Source organism: Dasypus novemcinctus, chromosome 7 (assembly GCF_030445035.2).
Source record: "Dasypus novemcinctus isolate mDasNov1 chromosome 7, mDasNov1.1.hap2, whole genome shotgun sequence".
Taxonomy (NCBI): Eukaryota; Metazoa; Chordata; class Mammalia; order Cingulata; family Dasypodidae; genus Dasypus; species Dasypus novemcinctus.
In genome coordinates this window covers 115,883,788-115,910,363 of record NC_080679.1, presented here as the reverse complement: position 1 = coordinate 115,910,363, position 26,576 = coordinate 115,883,788, and the positions used below count along the sequence as shown (strand labels likewise).

At 40.9% G+C, this 26,576-nt stretch overlaps 1 protein-coding gene across 5 annotated transcripts in view; it reads left to right on the top strand.

The window, feature by feature from the left end:
• Positions 1–26,576, top strand: part of MGAT5 (alpha-1,6-mannosylglycoprotein 6-beta-N-acetylglucosaminyltransferase) — a 377,154-nt gene that overhangs the window by 318,121 nt on the left and 32,457 nt on the right. For all 5 annotated transcript variants that reach the window (XM_058301096.2, XM_058301094.2, XM_058301097.1 and 2 more), the window contains 2 exons: positions 6,902–7,048; positions 25,682–25,798. In XM_058301096.2, the coding sequence (XP_058157079.1) occupies positions 6,902–7,048; positions 25,682–25,798 (264 nt within the window). The remainder of the gene's footprint in view (positions 1–6,901; positions 7,049–25,681; positions 25,799–26,576) is intronic.

The following is a 26,576-nucleotide window of genomic DNA, read 5'->3' as shown; positions in this document are numbered from 1 at the left end:
CTTCCCAAGGGAAGTTCATTATCCCGTAGTAGGTATTGGAATAGGGTATCCACATCGGACACGGAGGCAGAGGAGCATCTGGAGTGAAGCAGTGTCATTTGTGGGGTGAAACTGGTACCTGCATTTCTGCTGTAAAAGACGAGCACGGATTCTGGCTGGAAAATCAGGAGAATCTACGGCTGCTGCTCAAACAATTGCTGACCCCTTCCCTGCCCAAAGTTCTGGTCATCTTCCCCTCCCTCCAGCATGTGAGCTAGTCGTGCCGGCCCTGTTCCCAACCACATCCACTCCTCAGGTGACCTGCGGGACTCACCTGGAAGCCAGGACAGGGATGGCACATATGCAGCATGTGCAGCCCTGACCGCATCCCTAACCAACCTGCTCATGGACCCCAGCTCTTCCCACCGAATGTGGATATGGCCACACAACTTTCTTAAAAACCCAGGGCTTGAGACAGCCCTTCCTGGAAACAGACTTTCATGCAGCAACCTGAGGGCAGAGGGAATTTGCTTATCCTCTTCACTGTTACACCCCAGGGCCTAAAATGGTAAAGGCATTCAGACCACAGATCCAGAACAAAGGCTAGAGGACAAGATGAATCCCCCGATCTGGGAATGGGGCCTTGCCCCTCAAAGTGATGTTTCCCTGCTCTCATGACTCATGTGTCCAGATCTGCAAGATCTCTCCAACAAGGAGCACGCCCTTCTGACTTCCCATGCCCACCTCTCTCCATGGTGCAGCCCATGTCTCCAGGTCCTATGAATGATAGCCCAAGAGCTTTCTTTTTAGATGGAGCAATCCCTCATCCTTTTCTGTTCTGGATTTTAGTTTCCATTTGGCCTCAGATAGCCAGGTCAAGCTGGTTTCATTCTAGCAGCCAACATAGCAAGGCATGGCCAATCCATTTTGATGAAAAAAAAATTTACACATGCAGACGCATATACTTTTCTTCCTCCCTGTCTCTTCCCTCCCCAGATACACATATAGGATGAAGAGTATACAGAGGTATGGCTCAGTAATCTTAAGAATTCAAGAGCAAAAGCTCATCCCCACACCCAAATGCATACCTAAATGTCCATCCTGTCCTCACAGAGACACTGGATTGTCTAATTTTTTTGCTTTTATTCTTTCCTTCCTCCAACAAACATGTCATAAGTGCTGGATGCATTCCCAGCCTTTTTCTGAGCACTGTGGGTGATTAAGGCCGTTTTGCCCACAGGGAGTATACAGGTGTGGTAGAGGAGGCTAACAGGTATTGATAATGTTGTGGAAAGCACACGGATGGAGCTAGTAATAAAAATATTATATTTAGCATTAGTTTTAAAAGTCACTGTAATGCTGTAAGTAGGGCCAAAGATTCAATTGTGTAAAATGTTGTATTGTGAACTGGGACATTAATGAACTGACTGGGATAAGCCCACTGCAGAGGACAGAAATTGTGTTTAATACATTTAACACATCCCTGGTATGTGTTAGGAAAACCAGGGGTTTTTCCTCTAACACTAACAGCTATTTCCTCAAACCCTACACTACTTGCCGGACTCTGCTGAGTCCTTTCATGGATCATCTCTTTTTATCACAAAATTCCTATGAGCTTGGTCCCCTTACAGGCCTTATTTTGACAAAGTGGCGGTTGAGGCTCAGGGTGGTGAATCAGCTCAGGGTGCTGCGTCACTGATGGGAGTTACCGCATGGAATCCGGTGACAGGCTGGTGGGGAATGGCCCTCCAAGGACAGGATGCCCTGAGCTGGCTTTTGATGGTTAACCTTTTCATGCTGGCACAGCTCCAGGAGACCAACATCTACGGTATTCAATGTATCCAAATGCTTTCCAACTCCTTGATCTCCAAGGCAGTAAATTTGTGAGGCATTTTGTCGTTTGCCTTTGTCCTGGCTTTCAAATGACTGAAGTGCAGGATCTTTTGGTCTTGAGATTGTTTATGTTGTGTTTGATGTTATTCCTTAAAGGGGCATTTAATACCTGGGCAGGACTGGTGAGTCTACTGCTGCACTTGGCACATGCTCTTGTCTTGTCTCCTTTGCCTCTGGCTCTTTGTAAGAGGATCTTCATGCAGTGGGCTAGGGGCTGGTGAAGCCCAGGAGAGGACAGCAGCCAGCCTGTAGGGAGCGTATTTGGCCACTGTGAAGGAAAGTGTATGGCTGGAGAGGGACTGAGGCTGCACAAAAGCATCACATTGCAGGAAAAGAAAAACTTTTCCCCATATCCAGCCATTTTATAGGTTCTCTTTAAAGTTATAGAAGGGACACACATTACCAAAAATATGATCCCCCGTCATTATATGAAGCCTGATCAAGTGTTACTGAGAAATAGCATGTGAGTCAGGGCATTGGCCTTTCTGTGCAGCAGCCACTGTAAACCACATTATGTCTCTCTTCTGGTGGGTGTCCCTCCCCTTTCTAACAGCCCTGAGTCAAGGTACTTTATAAAACAGTGAGTCTGTATAAATAAGCCCACAGGTGCTAAGCATCTTATAGAAATTGACAACCACAACCCCTACACATCTAAACTTCATTTAGGCAATTCAAGATCACATACATGTACCTTTGTGAAGTTGAACCTGGATTTGAACTAGCACTACCATTGCTCAAACATACTTGGAATACATACGTTACATGAAATATCTCATTTATTCCTCACAACCACCCATGAAGCACAGTACTATTCCCCCATTTTACAGAGCACTTCATGGGTTTGGTCAGTTTTTAGTCACTGTTGATAAGGTAGCATTGCATTGCTGGGAGGCATGTAAAAGGTTAAGTCTCCAAGAAAAACAGCTGGGCAGTTCCTCAAAGTGTTAAGCTTAGAATTACCATATGACCCAGCAATTCCAAAACTAGGTGTGTAGCCCAAAGAATTGAAGACAGGGACTCAAACAGATACTCATACACCAATGTTCATGGAAGTGTTAATTCACAATAACCAAAAGGTAGAAGCAACCCAATAGAGGAGCCGACAAATATAATGTGGTTATATACTACAATGGAATATTATTCATCCATAAAGGAGTGAAGTTCTGATACATGCAACAACATGAATAAACCCTGAAAACACTGTGCTAAATGAAATAAGGACAAATATTGCATGATTCTACTTACATGACATATCTAGAATAAGCAAATTCGTAGAGACAGAAAATAGATTAGCAGTTACCAGGGGCTAGGGGGAGGGAGAATGGAAAGTTATTGTTTAATGGGTGCAAAGTTTCAGTTTCAAGTTATGAATAAGTCTTGGTTATGGATGTTAATAGCATTAATTATATTTACAATGACCTTGTAAATGTAATTAAAGCCATTGAATTGTATGTTTAAGAATAGTTAAAATGGAAAATGTTACAATATATATATATAGCCACTGTAAAATGTTTATAAAAGAGAACCTGTGTTACCTTGCTTAAGGTCCCATAGCTGGAGAGAACAGCTTGTAAATGGGCTCAGATAATCCATACAAAGAGGCAACCCAACAATTTACCATGGTTACAGAACTAGAAGTAATAGAATCAGGATTTGAGCCCTTGTCCCTTGGACTCCAGAGCCTGTGCTGTTGATCCCCTCCTTGTCCTGACCACTTTGTATCAATAATCAATTCTTCTCATATTCTGGGGTCGATCCATTGCCGACACTCCCTCCTGAACCATCCTACCAACTTGGTTAATTAAAAGTAATCAGTAAAGTATTTGTATTGTCTGTGTGTCTCCTATTTGCATATTATCCTTGATGTCCCCCATTTAAGACTGAAAACTGACCAAACCCATGGAGTCTTCAGAACAGCTACCCTTTGTCCATGCTTAATGGACTGTGTGTTAACTGCTGCTCCACCTAGGGATTTAAAAGCAATTATACTTCTCTTTTCCCATAGAATGAAAATCTAAGGGATTTTACTAAACTCTTGTTTCATATGTAGGAATGCCCTGATCCTATGCCATGAATAAAGAATCATCTGTTCTCTCTTGCTTAGTATTAGTTTTAAAATTTAACTTTTGAGCATGGAATCCCTCTGTTTAGAAATGTGCATGGGTGGAGCAGAAACTGCCACCATGGAGATGTCCGTCGTCGAATATCCTCATTAGATTCTGGTCCTCTGAAGGCCAGCCAGAGTATTAAATAAAATATGCCCGCTCTTCTCCCAGAGAGTTAAGCCTCTGTGCTTGAGTGCATTCTTACAGTGTGTGTCTTGCCTCCACAGTAAGGAAATCTGTAAGTAGGCAGAATGATGGGGGATATAGGGAGGTAGGGGATAAGCAGTTTAGTGTGGTTACAGTACCCATGTGCAGCAAGGCCATAACCATAACATGTGGAAACTTCCAGAATGCTGTTTGATGGTGCATTCCATCTGCCTACGCTATTGTCATTCAAACCTCAAGTGTGCTATTAGAGCTTAGTACATCTGCTCTATTATAATGCCACAGGTAATGAGTACACAGGAAACAAGAAAAAAAGTGCATATTGACAGAAGTAGCCAAAAAAAAAAATATCAACCACCTTATTTTGGTGTTCCCAAGTAATGCATTTCCTGCAATCCTAATTCTTTTGACAAGAAAACTCATTTTCAGGAGATTGTGTGTGCTTAAGCTTCATTCTGAAATTGTGAGGCTTCAGAGAGTTAGCCCAATGTGTTTACTTTATGCATACTGAGATTTTCAAATGCCAGCAGGGCACAAGAGATGGTGCAAATTGTTATTCAGATATAATTAAACCTAGGTCACATTCAAGTCCATTAAACAACTGCTTCAAATCCTTTTAATTAATGGGTTCAAATTGGTTGGTCTGGATGAGCTAATTAAATTTTTTTCCAGGATTTTCTATTTAAATAGATAAGCATTGTTCATTTCCTCCAGAATTATTCTTTGCAATTTAGAGTTAATGAAGGTATCAGCATGCCATGCAAGCCTTTATTTTCAGAGGTCAGGAAACAGCATGGGCTCAGGTCTCTGGCTAAACCTGCAGAGACCCGGCCGCACCTTCTGGCACCTTTCTTCTCAGAGTCAAAGAGATCTGGAAGCCCTATGCTTTGTGCCCACCCATGGTTTCTGAGAACAGTTACCTGCTTTCCGCTGGAAAATGGAGCGTCCTTCCCAAAATTTGAGGGAGAGGGCAGACCACACGGGTCAAAAGCCTTAAGCAGGATTCTTAAATTCATATGCCATGAAGCTAGGATGTCATGAGACTAGGACTTCCAACTCTTTCCTCCCATTTTTTTATGCCACCGTTAAGCAGTCACCTCCCCCCACCTCCACTCCTATACATGCACGTTCTCCCTAAGAAGATCCTTCAAATGTCATTGGAGATTACCCACATACCCCACAGCCTCCAGGCTGCTGCTGCCGCATGTTCCCCTTCACCCTTATTCTCAGTCTGCAGTGGAAATGGCCCTAGCCAGCAGTAGAGATCTGCCCTGGCACCTCAGCTTCTCTCACCCACTTCCTCCCCCAAGGACTTTCCCTGGCAGGGGAGCCAGTGATCTCAAGGTTGGGAGGAAAGTAAATGAAAGATCTCCCATGGAAAGAGCCTTCAGTTATAGGATACGAAGGCTCTCCTAAAAACCTGAGATTTTATATTCTTGCCCCAGAAAAATCCCTGTAGGTGTTGCATGACCTTCCAGTATGTGAAACCAGAGCCATCCTCCGTGCTCAGCCCTGGACTTCGAGTGGCCAGCTTGCAGATGCTGCATCTTCGCCCGTTGCCCAGGGAACCCGGCTGCTCAGACTCCATATTCCCTGGCAGAACCATTCTAAATAATCGTTCAATTAAAGTAGCCACAAAGGCAGCGAAAGGAGAAATCGAGGGACAACCAGGTCCAGTTCAGCAGATCCTCACGCTCAGGGCCTGGTGTGTGGGCATTTCTTAATGGGATGGTTGAAGTCCACCGTGCCCTGCAGTCCCATTATCCTTTGTCACTTGATTTGCCCATGGGAGCTGAAGGAGCTGAGAATCCTGCCCCTTGGTGTAGGCCGGAAGAGCGAGCAAGCCCAGAGCTGGACCCTGCCCATGGATCACCTGCGCTCCTTCAGCAGGTGATGGATACCAGCAGCCGGGCGAGGCAGCGAGGCGTGTTTGTGAGAGGCTAGTTCATTTTGGACGCAGGAGTTGGTGCTACAGAAAGGCAGCAAGTCCCCTTTGTCAGGGGCGGCCCTGGCTCCTGGAAATTTGAGAGTGTATTTTTGCTGCCATCTATTGTCTGCCACGGGGGAATGCACGGTTTGGTTGCTGGAGGGGGATGCCACCTTGCGATTTAGAGACTCAGTGAGTGCCCTGTCCCCCTGCATTGAGGGGAATATAAAAACCACTGTGTTGGTGTCCCGCCGTGAAAACCCCATTATAAGACCTGTGTTTACTGACCCACCATCATTTTAAAACAGGTCTATTTGAACTGCAATGAAACCAGCAAGTGCCCTTTCTGTCCCTCTGCCCAGCATCCCTGAAAGCACCCCTTGTTCCTGTGGCTCAGTGAAGAAACCTCTGTTTAGTTAAGCAAGTGTTTTTCCAGTCATGTCTCCTGCTGAGTTACAGAAAGGTTATTATTGGCCCTTGATTTGTTGTTTTGTGTTGTTTTGTTTTGTTTGTTTTGTTTCATTCTCCCTCCTCCCCACCTTTTCGCTTCCCCTCCCCACTTCCCATAACGCTTATTTCTTTACTTTTTTTTTCAGCAGAGGAGAACATAGTGAGCTGCTCAGCTTCCTGAAGGCTTTAAAAGTCCCTCAGTAGATTTTTTTCCAGATCCTGATGTAAGCAGACTTCTCTTCACCCCACCCTCACAGGCTCGGGAACCTTCCAGAGTGCCCCAGGCTTCCACAGACACAGACACAGACACAGCGCCCTGGAAGCCAAGCTAGGAGACCAGTCCTAACTGATGCATTTATGTGCCGTGTTTTTTGTCTTGCAGTTGTTTGTTGGACTCGGGTTCCCTTATGAGGGCCCGGCTCCCCTGGAGGCCATCGCAAATGGATGTGCTTTTCTGAATCCCAAGTTCAACCCACCCAAAAGCAGCAAAAACACAGATTTTTTCATTGGCAAACCAACTCTGAGAGAGGTAAGCACCTATCAAAACCATTCTACTCTCAGTAATATGATTAATAGCTATTTATTGAGTGCTAAGAGACCATTTAAACCCTGTCGCCTTAGAGAGTAGATATTATTAACTTTATTAAGACAGATTGGGGCAGAGGAGGGTGGGGCAGCCAATACCAAGCCTCAGACAGAATAAGTGAACTTGATGGCATTACCCAGCTATGGCATAGCCAGGGTTGAAGCTATTTCTCCCTCTCTCTGCCACAAATCTATCTTAATGTGAACACAGACCTCTCTTGATTTCTGGTTAGAGCAGAATCCTGATTTTCTCAAGAGCTGGAGATTAGGGACTAAGGAAGTCCACTGGTTAACTGCCACCTGTGGATAACCATCTCTCTTCACTGGACTGTGGGGAGCTAAAAATGGGCTGTGAGGTCTTCCAGGAACAGTCAACCTCAAGAGGAAAACCCCATCATGAAAGAGTGAAGGTTTGTGCCAGCTTTGTTCACACACCATCACGAGGCACCATCCCAAGAAGCATTCCTGCCACTGCTCAAACCATTTGCCGTAGCCTTATTTAAATTGCCTTCCAAGGTCTTCTGAAAATCTGCAGTGGGTGATGAATCACTGTGGAAGGCAGTTGGATTTGATTTAGGGCAATAAACAAAAGTCATTTAGAGCCAAATGTAAGCCAAGCTGGATGTTTCTGTGTGGACAGAAACAGGTGTGTGTAAGATGCCGGAAGATTGATTTTCCTATTATTTCTGTGTAGTTGGTAAGTGGCTCTGCAGGCTGCTCAAGATGAGGACAGCCCTAAGTATTTGGAGTCACGGCAGTGTCCTTATCATTCAGCGTCTCCTATGTGGGGTAGGGGGTTTACCCTGATGGACAGCCCTCCCATGACCCAGCAGTGTAGAAGTACTATCTTTAAGTATATGGTTTTTAGTCTTGCTACTTTTTTTTTTTTAAGATTTATTTCATTTATTTCTCTCCCCTTCCTCCCCCCCCCCCCCATTGTCTGCTCTCTCTGTCCATTCGCTGTGTGTTCTTCTGCATCTGCTTGCATTGTCAGGCGGCACTGGGGAACTGCATCTCTTTTTTGTTACATCATCTTGCTCCATCAGCTCTCCGTGTGTGCAGCGCCACTCCTGGACACGCTGCAATTTTTCATGCAGGGCAGCTCTCCTTGCGGGGCACATTCCTTGCACGTGGTGCTCCCCTACACGGGGACACCCTGCTTGGCACAGCACTCCTTGCGCACAGCAGCACTGCGCGTGGGCCAGTTCACCACATGGGTTAGGAGGCCCTGGGTATAGAACCCTGGACCCTCCATATGGTAGGCAGATGCTCTATCGGTTGAGCCACGTCCGCTTCCCAGTCTTGCTACTTTTAAACCTTTCTGACTCAATTCTGCTGACCCCCTCCCTCAAATAGTATACAGAATGCATTTTCAATTATCATTCATTATTGATCAATCAGAGCTCTTCCCAATTCATAGAATTGGTTGTTTTGAGAGTTATTTTCTCTGACTTTCCCTACCATTGGTGAAATCTCCAAAGGAAATGGAGGGAAATCAACATGATCCATAGAGGTTAATGTGGAGCCCAGAAGGCTTCTGTCAGGGCTTAAATGTGTGTGTTTCCTTGCTTGCTTACCAGTGTAATAAATGTGACTCCTTCATCTTGGAGAGTATTTTCTTTTTGGGGGGAGATCAGTTCATTCATTCATTATTCAACAATGCTATTCTCCTATGTGCCAGGTACTCTGTGAGTCCCTGGGATACAGAGATCAGGGCCAGTCACTATCACTGACGAGCTCATTCTTTAGAAAGGTTTCCAAAAGAGCCACCCCAAAGGTCAGAACACCTCAATTTAGGAATCTCTACCTCAGCATGTGACTGACTTCTCTGAAACTTTGAAGTTTGGGGTAGAAAGGATGGGCTAAAAAAGTCATCCCCAGATTTTCATTCAGGAGGAGGAAATCCCCAGAGTTCACCTTCTGCCCAAATTGTTTGTTTGTAATTTTCCATGATTTTTTTTCAACTTTTTATTTTGACATAATTTTGGACCTCCAGAAAAGTTGCAAAAATAGTGCAGAATATCGCCTGTATAGCTTTCACCCAACAGCCCCAGTGATGACATTTGCAAAGCCACAGAAAAATGATCAAAACTAAGAATTAACCGCAGAACGACCCTGTTACCTAAACTATTTGGTCTTCACCAGTTTTTCCACTGATGTCCTTTCCATTCCAGGATGTCCAGTCCCAGAGCCCACATTGCATTTAGTTGTCATGTGTGCTTAGTCGTCTCCAGTCTGTGACAGTTCTTCAGTCTTCCATTGTAATTCGTCATCTTGATACTTTTAAAGAACACTGGTCAGGTTTTGTGAGCTATCCCGCAATTGAGATTTGTCTGATATTGTCTCATGATTAGATTGAGGTTATGCATTTTTGGCAAGAACATCCCAGAAATTATCTGTCCTTCTCAGTACATCATATCAGGGGTACTTGATGTCAGTTTGTCTTCCCATTGGTGGTATTAATTTTGATCACTTGGTTATGGTGATGTCCACTCAGTTTCTCCACTGTAATGTTACTCTTTTTCCCTATTTTGAGGGGAATACTTTGAGACTACACAAATACCCTGTTTCTCCTCAAACTTTTGCCCATTTATTTTTGATAAGTATCAGTGGCTCTTGCCCACAAAAATTACTAATATGGTGTTCTAATGATGATTTTCTGTTTCCCTCATCATTACTTTTTTAAATGCATGAACAGCTAAGAAGTCCATCTCTTTTCTTACTGCAATTTCTATATACAAGTCTTTGGAAACTGATTAATCAGAAGTATCTTAGACCGAGAGTGATGTCATCAACATGATGACCTAAGAGATCCTCAGGAATGTTTCCCCCTAGAGACAGAGAAATAGAAGGGCAGATTGAACTCTCTTTGAACTCTGGAGGATGATTGAGACTGGAGAACAACTCTACAAATGACAACTTGAGGGGAAAAATAAAACACCTAAAAATGGTAGGGAAATGGTGAGGCAGATGTGCAAGTCTGGACCACCCCTCCCCACACACTCCGATTTGCATGATTTGAAGAACCACAGTGGCTGCTTTGCAGCCTGGGCACTTCCTGCTGTGGTTGCCGACCACAGAACCACCCCTGCCTGTGGTTAGAGGTTCGCATAGACTAAACCCAAAGGCCACATAGACCCATAGTGGCATTTTAGTGATCTATATATGCACAAAGCAGTCTTCTGATACCAGCGCAACCTGCAACAAAACTTTTGGCAAGCTGAGTACACTCTTAACCTGGGCTTTAATTGCTGGTGCGTCTAAATGAAAAAATTGGGCGTCTTTGAACATAGATCCCAACTGTTTCCATGGGTTAATATACCCTAACCTGGTAGGTAGCAGAGGTAGAAAAACTATGTGGAAAGGGGAAGCTGAGGTACTGTACAGATATGTGCATCCAGGACTGAAAGTTGGAATGAAAGTGCATTGTGGTCCAGAATGCAAGAGAGGAGTTGAGTAAATCACAGCCACCAGGGAGGAATATTTGTTTAAAAACAAAGAGAACAGCCCAGAACTCTTGGAGGAGGAACAGAGGAAAGGAAATCATTTCCTTAAGGGGAAATAGTTACATGTACTAGGGAAATCTTGGACATTACCACACATATCCTGGGCAAGATACAGGAGGAAAAAGACCTGAGAAAAACTGAACTATTAACCAGTTCATTAAAAAGTGGAACAAGTGTTGACGAAGAGCCTTAGGACACAGCCAATCTACACTAAAACCTTAGGCAAGAGGAAAAAACTGACTTCCAGAGTTAGCACATCAAAATAATCACATGTCCAGTCATCAGTAAGATCACAGTCATACAAAGAAATAGGAAGATGGCCCATTCAAGGGAACAAGTTAAAACAACAAGGGAAGTAATTAAAGGCACTCACTCAAATCTCCTATATCAGTTCAATGAGGTATCTCATTGAAAATATTAATATAGAACCAACAGGTATCAAGAAGATGTATGAACTAAAAATAAGAATTAGAAAGTTTAAGAGGGAACAGAACTTATAAGGATGAAAAACACAATAATGGAAATTAAAAATACACTAGAGAGAGAGAACCAGCAAGATGGTGGCAGAGTAAGGAGCTCATAGAGTCAGCTCCTGCTACAAAGCAGTTAGCAAACACCCAGAGCTCTCTGGAGCTAGCTGAAGCACCTATCTGGGAGTTCCAGGAGGCCAGAAGAGCATCTTAAACATCCTTGGGGGAGTAGAAGGAGAAGACTGCCCGTCTGCAGAGAAGACTCATAAGTAGAGTGCTCCACGCCACAGATGCTGGTGCCCATCCTCCACTGGAAGCACAAGCTGCCTCAGGAGCTGTTTCGCAGCTGGAATTGAAAGCTCCACTTCCCCAAAACGGGGGAGAAAGAGAAGGTTGGGCACCAATTTCAGCTATGATGAGGAAATATAATGGGCTACAGTATGATCCTGAGAACAGCTAATGTTTGAGCCTGTCCAAGTCAGAAAGAGACTGGGAGCTGCCATCTTAACTCCACGCCTGGCATGAGGGGAAGCGGGATGAACTGAGGATCCCAGTGCTGGTGGAGACTGGCTTCTTTCCATCCAGATCATATTGCAGGTCTAGCCTAGGTCCCAGTGCCACCTCCAGCAAAGAAGAAGCTGCCAGGACCTGCACCAGCCTGTCTGGGAAATTACTGACCAAGCCACGGAGGCTGGTGATTATCCTACTCTGGCAGCACAAGCCACCCCAGGAGGTGCTCTGTGATGGGAATTGGAAGCTCCATTTCCCAGAAACAGAGGAGTAGGAGACGGTTGGCTGCCGATTTCAGCTACCGATTGGGAGACTTGGCTGGCTTAGAGATAACCCTGGGAACAGCTGTAGTGAGAACCAGCCCAAATCAGAAAGATGACAGTAGCCACCATTTGGACTCTGCCTCCAGCCTGAGGGGAAGGCAAGCTGACAGTTTCTTTCACACAGATCAGCCTGCAGCCCGCCTAGGCTTCAGCCCCACCTCTGGCAGGGAAGAGGCTGAGGAGCCCTGCACCAGCCTATACAGGTAACTGCAGGGAACTTTGGCTGGCATAGACTGAAAATCAGAAGTCTGCCAGGGCAACTGTGGTCATCTTAGGACCTGCACTGCGTAGATTATTGCCCACACCTTCAGCTCCATCCCTTCCCCAGGTAGGGGAGAAAGGGATGTGAAGCTTCATCAATCTCTCTGGGCACCTACAGTCTAGGCCTGCACATAGATTATTCCACATAGCTGTGACTCTGTCCCTACCCCTGCAAAGGAGAAAGTTGAAGGAAGCTTCATTGGTCCCTGATGCAATGAGGGCAGCTTGAGCCTCCACAGCTTACAGCACTCATATAATAGCATATTTGAGGAGGCAGAAGAAAGGATTGGTGAGCTTGAAGAAATGGCCTCTGAAAGTGAACATACGAAAGAAGAGATGAAGAAAAGAATGGAAAAAATTGAACAAGGTCTCAGGGAACTAGTGACAGTAAAAGGCGTGCAAACATACATGTCATGGGTGTCCCAGAAGGAGAAGAGAAGGGAAAAGGGCCAGAAGGAATATTTGAAGAAAAAATGATAGAAAGTTTCCGAACCCTATTGAAGGACATAGATATCCCTGTCCAAGAAGCACAACATACTCCCATCTGGAAAAATCCAAATAGACCAACTCCGAGACACATTCTCATCAGAATGTCAAAGAGAGAATTCTTTGACATTGATAAGGGATATCCATAAGATTAAATAAGATATCCATAAGATTAAATGCTGATTACTCACCAGAAACCATGGAGGCAAGAAGACAGGGGTCTGATATATTTAAGATACTACAAGAGAAAAACTTCCAGCCAAGAATCTTATATCCAGCAAGACTGTCTTTCAAAAATGAGGGCAAAATTAGAATTTCACAGATAAACAGAAACTGAGAGAATTTCTAAGCAAGAGACCAGATTTTCAGGAAATACTAAAGGGTGTGCTAGAGCCTGAAAAGAAAAGACAGGAGAGAGGGGCCTGGAAGAGAGTCTAGAAATGAAGATTATATCTATAAAAGTAACTAAAAGTGTCAAAAGAGTGGTGAAAATAAAATATGACAGATGAAACTCAAATAGGAATAAACTTAACCAATGATGTAAAGGACTTGTATTCAGAAAACTGCAACTCAGTGTTAAACAAATTTTAAAAAGCCCATAACAACTGGAAGAACATTCCATGCTCATTGATCGGAAGACTAAATATCATTAAGATGTCAATTCTACTCAAATTGATGTATAGATTTAATGTAGTCCCGATAAAAATTCCAGCAGCATTAAAGAAAAAATTGAAAACACGATAATTAAATTTATTTGGAAGGGTAAGGAGTCCTGAATAGCCAGAAACATCATAAAAAGGAAAAGTAAACCCTTATCTCCAGAATTTAAATCATAATATCTACCTATAGTGGTAAAAACAGCATGGTACTGGCCTAAAGACAGACACAATAGAACAATGGAATCAAATTTATGGTTCAGAAACAGACCCTCACATGTGTGGTCAAGTGATTTTTGACTAGCCTGTCAAACTCACACAGCTCGGGCAGAACAATCCATTCAACAAATGGTACTGAAAGAATTGGACATCCATAGCTGAAAGAAGGAAAGAGGACCATCGAAAAATTAAAAATAAAAGCAAGAACCATAAAACTTCTAGAAGAAATTATTGGAAAAAATCTTCAAGACCTGGTGGTAGGTGATAGATTCTTAAAGGAGATAAGAGAAGGACTGAGTGAACTACTAATGTTTAATGTATGTAGAAGTTTTAATTAGCTTTACTGTAAAATTGTGGAGATTTATAGAGTGGATAGTAGTACACAGTGAGTAAAAGCTAGTTTATAAATGGGGATGTGACTGAAAATGGTAGTCTAGTTATGTAAATGCCAATTGACAGAATGCTTGAGAATAATCTAGGAACTGGATAGCACAGTAAACCAAGAGGTGGGTGAGAATTGTGGTTGATGGTACAGACGTAAGAGTGTCCTTTGTTAGCTAGAACAAATATATATCACTACTGCAGGGTGTTGGGAATGTGGAGAAACATGGGAAAAATCCAGCTGGAGTGACCGATGGACTGTGGTTAGTGGTAATAATATAATATCCTTGCATCTACACAAAAGATGTACTGTGTTGATACTGAGGTAGTATGGAAAATGTGAGCCAAATGTACACTATGGACATGGCAATAATCAGATGATATTTTATCTGTAGTAAATGACACACCACATTGTGGTGTGTTAATGGAGGGGTTTTGTTTGGGAATTCTGTACATGTGCATGATTGTTTTATAAGTTGACAACTTCTGTCATAAAAAAACATATATTTAAAAAATAATAATAGGGTGGGTTGGGGGAAAAACATACCAAATGTAAGATAAGAACTAGGATAGTAGTAAGATTTTGACAGTGCCCTTTCATAGTTTGTAACAAACGTCTCAAGACAATGCAAGGTGTTGGTGGAAGGTTGACGTATGGGACCCCTGTATGATGTTATGCATGTTTGCTTTGTAGGTTCGCAGCTTTTACTATACACTTAATTGTTTTTGTATGTTCATATATGAATGATATAAAGATAATAATAATCGGATTGGTTAGGGGAAAAATACTTAGTTTAGTAGTAATATTTTGACAGTGCTCTTTAATCATTAGTTTAAAAGGTTTAAAAACAGTGCAAGTTATTGTTGGTAGGGTGAAGTGTTATATATGTTTGATGTTATATATGTTTGTTTTGTAAGTTCACAACTATTATACATTTATTGTTTATGTTTATGTATGAGTGATGTATTTCAATTAAAAAAATACACTAGAGGCATTCAGCAGCAGATTTGAACAGGTCAAAGAAGGAACAGCAGACTAGAAGACAGAACTATCAAAATCATACAGTCAAAGGAACAGATAGAGAAAAGAATGAAAAAAGTGAGCAAAGCCTCAGGGACCTGTGGGATATGAAACTTAATAACATACACATTATGGAAGGCCCAGATGGATAGATTTAAGGAGATTTAAGGAAATAATGGTTGAAAACTTCCCAAATCAGATGAAAGACATCAACACCTATGACCAAGAAGTGCAACAAACTCCAAAACAGGATAAAACCTAACAGATGTACGCCAAGACATACATTAATCAGGATAGCAAAGGCCAAAGATAAAAAGAGAATTCAGAAAGGAGCAGGAGAAATGTGATTTATCACATACAGAGGATCCTCAGTAAGACTAAGTACCAACTTTCCTATAGAAACCATGGAGACAAGGCAGCAGTGCTATGACATACTTAAGGTACTAAAAGAGAAAAACTTCCAGCCAAGAATTATATTTCTAGCAAAATTGCCCTTTATAAATGAGAATTTAAGATATTCATGGATAAATAAAAACAGAGTTTATCACCAAGAGACCTGCCTGCAGGAAATGCTAAACGGAGTTCTTTAGGTGGATAGGCAATGACAGGAGATAGTAGCTTGGAGTACTATGAGGAAGTGAAGATCTCTGCATAGTAAAGGTAACTGCATAGGTAAATGCAAAATCCAGAGGTATGATTTCCACAGTATGTTTTGTGGTTTGGAACAATGTGTACCCCAGAAAAACATGTTCTTAAAGTTAATCCATTCCTGTGGGTGTCAATCCATTGTAGAATTTTTTGATGAGGTTACTTCACTTTAAGGTATTGTCCAGCCCAATCAGGATGGGTCTTAATCCTACTGCTGGTGTCTTTTATAAGTGGAATAAACTCAGATAGACAGAGAGAAAGCCATAGGAAGCAAAAAGCTGAAATTCAGTGGAACCCAGCAGAGAACAGAAAGGTGAGGAGAGCCCTCCATGTGCATTGCCATGTGACAGCAGAGCCCAGGACCAAGGATCAGCAGCAGCCAGCCCCACAACACCAGTCTTTGGGAAGAAAGCATCACTTTGACCATGCCTTGCTTTGCACTTCCTCTTAGCCTCAAAACCTTGAGCTTTTTAAATTCTCCTATCATTTAAGCCAACCCATTGCTTGGTATTGGCTTGAGCAGCCAAGGAAAGTAAAACAGTACATAACCCTACTTTTTATTTCCTAAAGATTTAAAATAGAGTTGAATAAGAAATAATCATATTTCTATGTTACAGATGCGCAAAATATAAAGAGGTAATGTATGACAAAAACATAAAGAGCATAAACGGAAGAGTATTAGACAAAAGCTATGCACACAATTGAAAGTAAAATGGTGTTATTTTGAACTATTAAGTTATAGACTTTGGTTGTTTAATACAAAACCCAGAGTAATGGTGAAGAAAGTATTTATAATATATACAGAAATAGAAATGAGAAAGGAATCAGTTAAATCATAAAAAGATCAACTGTATACAGAAGTTTGCAATAAAGGAAAATAGGGACAAAAAGATGTATAAGAAAGAACAAATGGCTGAAGTAAATCTTGCCTTATCAATAATTTCACTGAAAATAAATGGATTAAACTCTACAATCAAAAAACACAGATTGACAGGATGGATTAAAAAGCACAATCCATTTACATGTTCTTTACAAGAGAATCACCTTAGAACCAAACACACAAATAAGTTGAACATAAAAAACAGTCCATGCAAATAGTAACCAAAAGAAAGCTGGCATAATCAAAAACAGTTACAAGAGACAGAGAAAGGCAGGCACTGTGTGTTAATAAAATGTTCAACCCTCCAAGAAAATGTGACAATTATAAATGTGTGTGTGTGTGTGTGTATCCCTAATCACAGTGCCCAAAAAATATATGAGGCAGACGCTGACGAAATTGAAGGGAGAAATAGACAACCTCTACACTTTCAGCAGTGGATCTACACGCAAGTTCAGTAAGGAAATGGAGAACTTGAACAATACTATAAATAAGCAAAACTAATAGACGTGTACAGAACACTGCACCAAAAACAGCAGAACACATGTTAAGGGCACATGGATCACTCTCTAAGATGACCACATTTTAGGTCACAAAACAACCTTTAAAAAGATTGAAGTTATACAAAGCACCATCTCCGACCCCAATGGAATGAAGGTAGAAATCTGTAACAGAGGGAGAACTGGAAAATGCACAAATACATGGAAGTTAACAGACTCCTAAACAATCAGTTGATCAAAGAAAAAAATCACGAGGGAATTCAGGAAATACCTTGAAATGAATGAAAAGAAAAACACAACATACCAAAACTTATGGGGCACAGTACAGTGAAGGCAGTGCTCAGAGGGAAATTTAAAACTCTAAATGCTTACATTAAAAAGGAAGAGATCTTAAATCAGCAACCTAACCTCAAACCTGGAGAAATGAGAAGAACAGGAATAAACTAGGTGAGCAGAGGATAGAAACTAGGTGAGCAGAGGATAGAAAATATAATTAGAGGAGAGAGAAATGAAATAGAGGGGAAAAACAATAGAATCAATGAAATCAAAAGTTGGTTCTTTGAAAAGCTTAATTAAAATTGACAGACTTATAGCTAGGCTAAGAAAAAGAGAAGACCCAAGTAACTAAAATGGATAAATTCCCAAAAGCACACAAATTACCTATACTGACCCAAGAAAAAATAGCAGATCTCAACAAACCATTAACAAGTAAAGATACTCAATCACTTATCAAAAACCTCCAAACAAAGAAAAGCCCAGGACCAGATGGCTTCACAGGGGAATTTTACCAAACATTCCAAGAGAATTAATACCAATCCTGCTCAAACTCTTCCAGAAACTTGATGAAGGAGGACCACTTCATAAGTCATTCTTTGAGGCCAGTATCACCCTAGTTTCAAGCCAGAAAAAGATATCTAGAAAAGAAAACAACAGACCAATATCCCTCATGAATATAGATGCAAAATCCTTGACAAAATACTAGCAGACTGACTCCAACAGCATATTAAAAGGATTATATCCCATGATCAAGTGGAATTTTTCCCAGGAGTGTAAGGATGGTTCAACATAGGAAAATCATTCAATGAAATACACTGCATTAATAGGACAAAGGAAAAAAAAACCACATACACAATAATCTCAGGTGATGCAGAAAAGGCATTTAACACAATCCAGTACCTCTTCTTATTAAAAATTCTCAGAAAACTAGGAATAGAAGGAATTGCCCCTAACATGATAAAGGGAATGTATGAAAACCAACAATTAACCATCATACTCAGTGGTGAAAGACTGAAACCTTTCCCTATAGTATTAGGGACCCATCAAGGATACCAGCTATCACCACTGTTATACACTATACTGGAAGTTCAAACCAGAGTAATTAGGCAAGAAAAAAGAAATAAAAGGCATCTAAATTGGAAAAGAATGAGTAAAACTTAATCCGTTTGTAGGATTATATAATATATATTTTAAAATATTGAGAAAAATTCAAAACAAAGATGCTAGAGCTAATAAATTTAGTAAAGTAATCGAACACAAGACCAACATGCAGAAACCAGTGGGGTTTCTGTATGCTAGTATGGAACAATCCAAAAGAGAAATCAAGAAAAAAAAATTACTTTTACAATAGCAACTAAAAAAAGCAAATATCTAGGAATAAATTTAGCCAAGGATATAAAGGACTGTTATACAAAAAAACTATAAAACATTGCTAAAAGAAATTGAAGAACAACTAAGTAAATGAAAGGGCATTATGTTTCATGGATTGGAAGAATAAATATTGTTAAGATGTTAACTCTATCCAAAATGATTTACAGATTCTATGAAATCCCAGTCAAAATCCCATCAGCCTTTATGGGAGAAATATAACAGCTAATCTTCAAATTCATATAGAAGGGTAAGGGACCCCAAATAGCCGAAAACATCTTGAAAAAGAAAAAGTTGAAAGACCCACGTTTCATGATTTTAGAATTTATTCCAGGGAGTGAATGTGGCTCAAGCAGTTGGGCACCTGCCTTCCACACAGGCAGTCCCAGGTTCAGTTCTGTTCCCAGTGCCTCCTAAAGAAGGCAGAGATAGAGTAAAAACAAGCAGGGAACGGATGTGGCTCAAACAGTTGACCACCCACCTCCAAATGGGAGGTCCCAGGTTCAGTTCCCAGTGCCTCCTAAAGGAAAAAAAGGGAAAACAGACAACAAACAAAAACAGTGAGCAAACAGATGAAGGAGTCGGGGGGGGTGGGTAGTGTTGGGAGTACTTATTACGAAAATGTAATAACCAAAATAACATGGTAGTAGCACAAGGACAAACATATAGACTGATGGAATTGAATTGAGAGTTCAAAAATAAGCCTGCCCTCCATTGGCCAATTGATCTTTCACAAGGGTACCAGCTCCACTCAGTGGGCAAAGATTTGTCTTTCCAACAAATGGTGCTAGGAGAACTAGATCTCCATATGCAAAGGAATGACTGAGGACCCCTATCACACCATATAAAAAAATTAACTCAAAATGGATCAAAGGCCTAAATATAAAAACCAAAACTATAAAATCCTAGAAGAAAACATAGGGAAACATCTTCAGGGCCTTGTGTTAGGCAATGGTTTCTTAGACTTTACAGCAAAAGCACTAGTAACAAAAGAAGAAACCCGATGAATGGGACTTCATCAAGATGAAAACTCTTGTGCCTCAAAGGACTTTATCAAGAAAGTAAAAAAGACAACCTACAGAATAGGAGAAAATATTTGGAAACTCTATCTGATAAGGGGTTTAATATGAATATATAAAGAAGCCCCACAACTCAATGACAAAAAGACAATCCAATTTAAAATTGATAAAAGACTTGAATAGACATTTCTCCAAAGAAGGTACTCATTTAGCCACCAGGGAATGTGAATAAAAACCACAATGAAATACTATTTCAGACCCTCTAGAACGGCTACTATTTTAACAAAAGGTGGGGGGGTGGGGAGGAAATGATAAGCCTTGAAGAGGACATAGAAAAATAGGAACCATTATACATTGTTTGTAGGATTGTAAAATGGTACAGCCACTTTGGAAAATAGTTTGGCAGTTCCTCAGAATGTTGAATATAGAACTACTTGATGACCCAGCAAACCCATTTCCAGGTATATACCCAAAGGAATTGAAAGTAGGGACTCAAACAGATACTGGCACACTGATGATCATAGTGGCATTATTCACAATTACCAAAAGGTGGAAGCAACCCATGTGTCCAACAGATGAATGGATAAACAAACTGCAATAGATATTACTAAGCTGTAAAAAGAACTGAAGTTCTAATGCATACTACAACATAGTTGAACCTTGAAAACATCATGTTGAGTGAAATAAGCAGACACAAAAGAACACATAATGTATGATATCACTTATATGAAATAAGTAGATTATGCAAATCCTTAGAGTTAGAAACCAAGATACAGGTTACCAGGGCCCGGATGGGGGCAGGGAATGGGAGTTGATGCTTAATTAATTAGTACAGAGTTTCTATTTGGGGTGATAAGAAAAGTTTTGGCAATGAATGGTGGTGATGGCAGCACAACTTTGCAAATATAATTAACACCTGAATTATATATTTAAAACGGGATAAAGTAGGGAATTTTCAGGTTGTATATAAATTATCAGAATAAAAGAAAAAACATAGAACTGTACAACACAAAGAGTGAACCCTAATGTAAACCATCTTCTATAGTTAGGAGTGTGATCATAATAACATTGTTTCATCAGTTGTTTATAATAGGGACAACTACCCCTGTGAGGGGGGTATATGGGAATATACTTTCTGTATGGTTTTTCTTTTCTTTTTTTAAAGATTTATTTATTTATTTAATTTCCCCCCCTCCCCTGGTTGTCTGTTCTTGGTGTCTGTTTGCTGCGTCTTGTTTCTTTGTCCGCTTCTGTTGTCGTCAGCAGCACAGGAAGTGTGGGCGGCGCCATTCCTGGGCAGGCTGCACTTTCTTTTCACACTGGGCGGCTTTCCTCACGGGCGCACTCCTTGCGCGTGGGCGCGGGGGACACCCTTGCGTGGCGCGGCACTCCTTGCGCGCATCAGCACTGCACATGGCCGGCTCCACACGGGTCAAGGAGGCCCGGGGTTTGAACCGCGGACCTCCCATATGGTAGACGGACGCCCTAACCACTGGGCCAAAGTCCGTTTCCCTGTATGGTTTTTCTGCAAACCTGTAACTCCTCTAATAAAAAAAATAGTATCTTAGGCTGAGCTGATAATTGGAACCATTATGTTATTGATAATGCTAAAGATTTTGATTTTACCTTGTTTCATTTGAGTGTTTTTTTCCTGAAAAAAATTTGGACACTTAAACACAGTCTAACTGTTGTCCAGTGAATGATGCAATCTTTCGTAAGTCAGATCAGCCAGTCTGAAGTTATTGAGAGAAAATGCTCATAGTTTTCCGTGAGTTGTTCTCATTTAGCACTTTGTTTTATTGAGGTCATGGAGGTCTTCCATTCTTCGTGGCATCAAAAGAGAATATACAGTTGGCACTGGGCTGGGGCTCTTGCTTCCTCTCTCCTGTTTAGACACATCCACCAGCCCTTCCGTGAGACTGGGGTAGAACGACAGGGTAGGATCCTTTCTTCAGTCGCTCAGCCAGTGACCTCAGACAGCGGCTCCGTGGGTCCCGTGATCCCACAGGGGGCCGTGATGCCACAGGGGGCCGCTACGCAGAAGGTCAGTGGACACATGTTTTGTGTGTCCCCCTGGGGTCCTTGCTGCTAGTCCCTGCCTTGGGGAAACTTATCAGGATACATTTCCTGTTTTCCAGAAGCAAGGAATCTGATATGGAAGAATGATAAGACAGATGTATAATCAACGGAAGTGCATAAAGCAATGGCTAAGTGAATTAAGGAGGGGGAGTTAACTTGGAGTAATGCCAGGAGGAAAAAGTACTTGGTTGACTGAGAAGGGAGCCATGGAGGCCTGGGCTTTAAGAGGAAAGGAGGAGGGAGGTTTGAAACGTGATAGGTGTGAATGTTACCTAGCTCGAGGAAGACCCCAAGAAGGCCAGTTGCCTTAATGGAGTCCTTCTGGTGTCCACCTCACTCTCTGCTGAAGACACTGCAGAGAAGGGGCTGGTAGCCAGTGGCATCACACAGCTTTGAGAGAGGCTTTGCTCTTTCAACTCTCAAAAGCCACGAAGCCCCCTAGCCAAAGATGTTTCCAATTGGGAAAGAGCTATCATCACTTGTGCAGACTTCTAAGCATCAAAAATCCCTAGAAATTGTTTTTTAGCTCATGAAAGGAAAAAATTTCAACCAAAACATACATAATTACAAAGCTGTCTTTTTATGCCCACGCAAATCTTCGAAGTAAAGCAACTCTTTCCCTCATATGAATTGCATATATGTCTCTTCTTTGTTTACTTGAAGAGAAGTAAAAGTCTGGATCTCTAAATATGAGTTTAGTTTTGTTTTAATTTTTGCATTGGACCAATTTTTAAAACTGCGCTCTTCACACAGAGGAGAAACATATTCCATAATGCCTTAAGTAATTTGGTTGTACATGTACTTTAAATGTAATAAAATTTTGATTTTTATATTTATATTGGGAATCATATTAGTAAGTTCTTGATCATTATTCTGACATTTTGCAAACCATTAGTAATTCTCTAACTTAAGTGTTTTTTTCTATAAAGAGAATTATGTTCTCCTTGGAGATTTAATAGCAGCTCTGAAGTCATGTCTCTATTTAATAAGATTTTCATTACTTTTACAAACTACTCCAGTAAATTTACTGATTGATACACAATGAAAACCTCAGATTAGACAGTTCTCAATAAATTAACAAGGAGAAATATAACATTCAGAGGGGGAATAATGAATCACAAAATGTCTTGCTCATAAAATTAAGTAATCCTCAATAAATGTAAATGAATGAAATGTTAATGGCACAACATTTTGTATTTTCCAAGTGCTGAGAGCAACCTTGTAAATAAGAAGGGACCTTAGGAGACAGAAAGGAGAGAGACTGCTAAGATGTAGATGGCTAAATAGTGATGGTAACTATTGATGGTAACTTTAATTTGCCCTGACTCCTTTGCAAGAAACAATTAGTTCATTCTCAAGACCACAAAATTAAAATGATGTGATATTTTGTTCATCTTCAGAAAAGGTCTAATACAGGCATAAATTTGCTCCTGGGGGTTTTCAGGTTGGCAAATTTTTAAGAGAACAATTAAAAGGCTGATGTTGATGTTGGGCTTTTTTGGTCTTTGTGTTAAGAGCACAATGGTTATCTTTTATGTCTCTTTCGGTCCAAAGCTAATAAGTTGTTAAAGGATCTGCATTTGACTTTGCCTCTCCTACTTTCTAGCTATATGGTCGTGGGGAACTATAAAGCCCTCTGAACCTGGGTAAATCCTTGATGACACCCTAGCAACCTGATAGATAATATATGTGCAGATGACTGGCACAGTGTCTGATCCAGCCAGGGTTTCATTGATTTGTGTCAAACCCAAAATATGTGATGAGAAAGAAAAAAAAAGTGTTTTTTACCAACTTTTTAGGCAGGCAAATGCTCTCTGTAGTTGCTATCATTGACCAAATAGCTGTATAAAAATGAAGGTACATGGCAGAAGTCTGGGGGCCTAAGCAGGCTAGTGATGGGGGACTCTGGGCAGGAGCAAAGACTGGGATAACTGAGACCCCAACATCTCCATTGCCTGAGCTCTTGCCCAGGAAATTACTTGTGTTCTGGGTTCCTCCACTGAAGAGTTGGCATGGTAGTGTACGAAGAATGGTGGCCAAGAGCTGGATGGAGTGGTGCCAGTTAAATCCTCCAGCCCTCTGAGTATATTGGAATCTCAAGAAAAAAAAAGAGCTGGTTTTTTCTTTAAAGCAAGGACCCCCAGCCCTACCCAACCCAACCCCTCCTTTGTATAACAAAATATATTTTAACATCTACTTCTCTCTCCTGGAATGAAATTCATAAATAATGTATAACCTGCCTATGCATGTTATTTTTTAAAAGAGTCATTCCCTAACTCTAATATAAAGGAGAAATAAAAGGAAATAATTTATAATAAAGTAATGCATATTTTAGCAAGAGCTTTACTAGAAGACACCATGCTGTCTCATTCTCCTTACAATCAATAAGTTTGTGTTAGTTAAGAGGAATAAAACATTCAACTGAATGTGGTCACTGCTTTTTCTTTATATTTGACATTGTGAAACAGGAGCCAGATGGAAAAAACACATACATACACAATTACCATTAATGCAATAGCTACAAATGTAGACTGATTTGGCTATGTTGTAGTGGAGATTCAAGGATCATGAGTGACATTTACATTGCTGCAATGGTTTTCCCAAAATGGTAACAGCTTATTGAAATACCAGATAAAATAGGAGTATAGATATCCCTTGATTTACATCCTGATTACATTCCTGGAAAAGTTTTGTCTATTAAAATGGTGCCACAGATTTAGATTCCATATACCCACATGAAATCCCAGCAGGACGTTTAAAATTTGTGTAGGGAATAAACTTTGTGGCATCCCCTACATCCCTGGTTCCCACTTGGTTTAATTGTAGTACCCCCAATCATTGTGATAGCCAAAGAAGCTCTTACAAATGGCCAAAATGCTCTCTTGAACCCACAGTTTTAGAGGGATCCTAGAATAAAGGTAGAAACATGTGTGAGGGGTACATTTAGATATTTAAAACATGAACTCTTAAAGAACTCACTTGGTTTCCTTGGTCACCCCTTTGTTCTTAAAATAAAACCTCCTTTTGGACAAAAACTACCTGTCCTTTTCTGATTGCACATTGTCTTTATTTATATCAAGGATCCAGTGTTATGGTAATGCCTGGTTTTTACCATAAATATCCCATGCTTGTCTGTCTATTCTAGTATAATAGATACAAGTTTGATGTAGGTGATTTTCAGGATTGGGGTATGACTGAGATAAAGATATATTATATCTTGGTATGAGGTTAGAGATCAAACCTACTTGTAACAGCCCCCACATCACCTGATTGTGACATTCAGTCTTTTATTTTCAAGTGGGACTCACTTTTTTGGTGCCATTTCTCTTTCTCCTTTATGGGTATTCAGAAAGTTTCGAACATTGGGAAGGACAGTAATGTTTTACTACCTTCACAAGTACTACTAGGTATGAATAAAGGTATAACACTTCATCTAGCACAGAAGGTTCATAGCAGCATTATTCACACCCCAAAAAAATGGAAGCAACCCGGTGTCCATCAACAGAAGAATGGAAAAACAAAATGTGGTGCATATACACAGTGGAATATTATTCAACTGTGAAAAGGAATGAAGTTCTAAGACAAGCTACAACCTAAATGAACCTTGAATTTATCATGTTGAATGAAGTAAGCCAGACACAAAAAGATGAATTTTTTATCTTACTTATATGAAATGCTCAGCTGAAGCAAATTTCATAGAGACAGACCATTATAGATTATGAGGGCCCAGATGTAGGCATGGGGAGGCAGCATTATTGTTTACCTGATGCAGAGTTTCTGTTCGTGGTGATAAAAAAGTTGGGTTAATGGATATTGGTGATGGTAGCACAATTTTATGGATATAATTAATAGTGAATAGTATCCTTGAGAGGGTAAAAATGGGAAAATTTGAGTTGTATTTAAGTTAGTACAATAAAAAGTTAAGAAAGGTAAGTCAGTGCTTATGAAACTGAGATGGTTTGTTTTTTCTTTTCCAGCTGACATCTCAGCATCCTTATGCTGAAGTTTTCATTGGACGGCCCCACGTTTGGACTGTTGATCTCAACAATCAGGAAGAAGTCGAGGATGCAGTGAAGGCAATTTTAAATCAAAAGGTGCTTAAAAAAAATCCATTTCCCCCATTTGTAATGTGAACTGGAATGTGTGGACAGCATTATAGGCCTTTTGTTTTAGTAAATAGAGCTTTTCTACATTAGCTTATCCCTAGAATTGGAAAGTAGCTAAGTTGTAGGATTTGGCTTGAGAATCCTGCATGGATGTTCTGTGAAACAAAAACGGAGCTGACATCTATTTCTTTATTCCAGCCCATATGCAACACGAGGGCAGCAAATATATCTGCCTCACTATTGTATTCCCAGTGATTTGCTGAATGGATAGATGGGAGGGAGAGAGAGAAATATTTGTTCGCAAATAAGCCTACTAGAAGGCACAATATGTTCAATGCCAGAAGCAGCATGCAAATGACTTAGAGATGGGAGTGGGAGGAGACTTTCTGGAGAATGCAGCATTTGACTTTGGTCTTATAGGGTGAGTAGTCATGTACGAAGCAAAACTAAGAAGTGGGTCCAGAAGGGCATATATTCAAGGCATAGTGAGAGTAAAGGGAAAAAGCTGAAAAGGTATAATATCCTGAGAAAAATGGCCAATTTGCCCATAGGGGGCCTCTTTATCAACATTTGACTTGTCCCCCTGTGTGCACCTCTAAGAATGGTTGTGAAAAACCACGTAAGCTGCTTTGAACTTTGAAGAGTTTTAGGGGAAATGAACTAAACAGATGGGCTTAAATCACCTGTGAGGACTTTGCGTGCCAACCACGCCAAGGAGGAGGCGGGAGTGAATCCCTGAAAGTTTTTGTGATCCAATTGGAGGTAA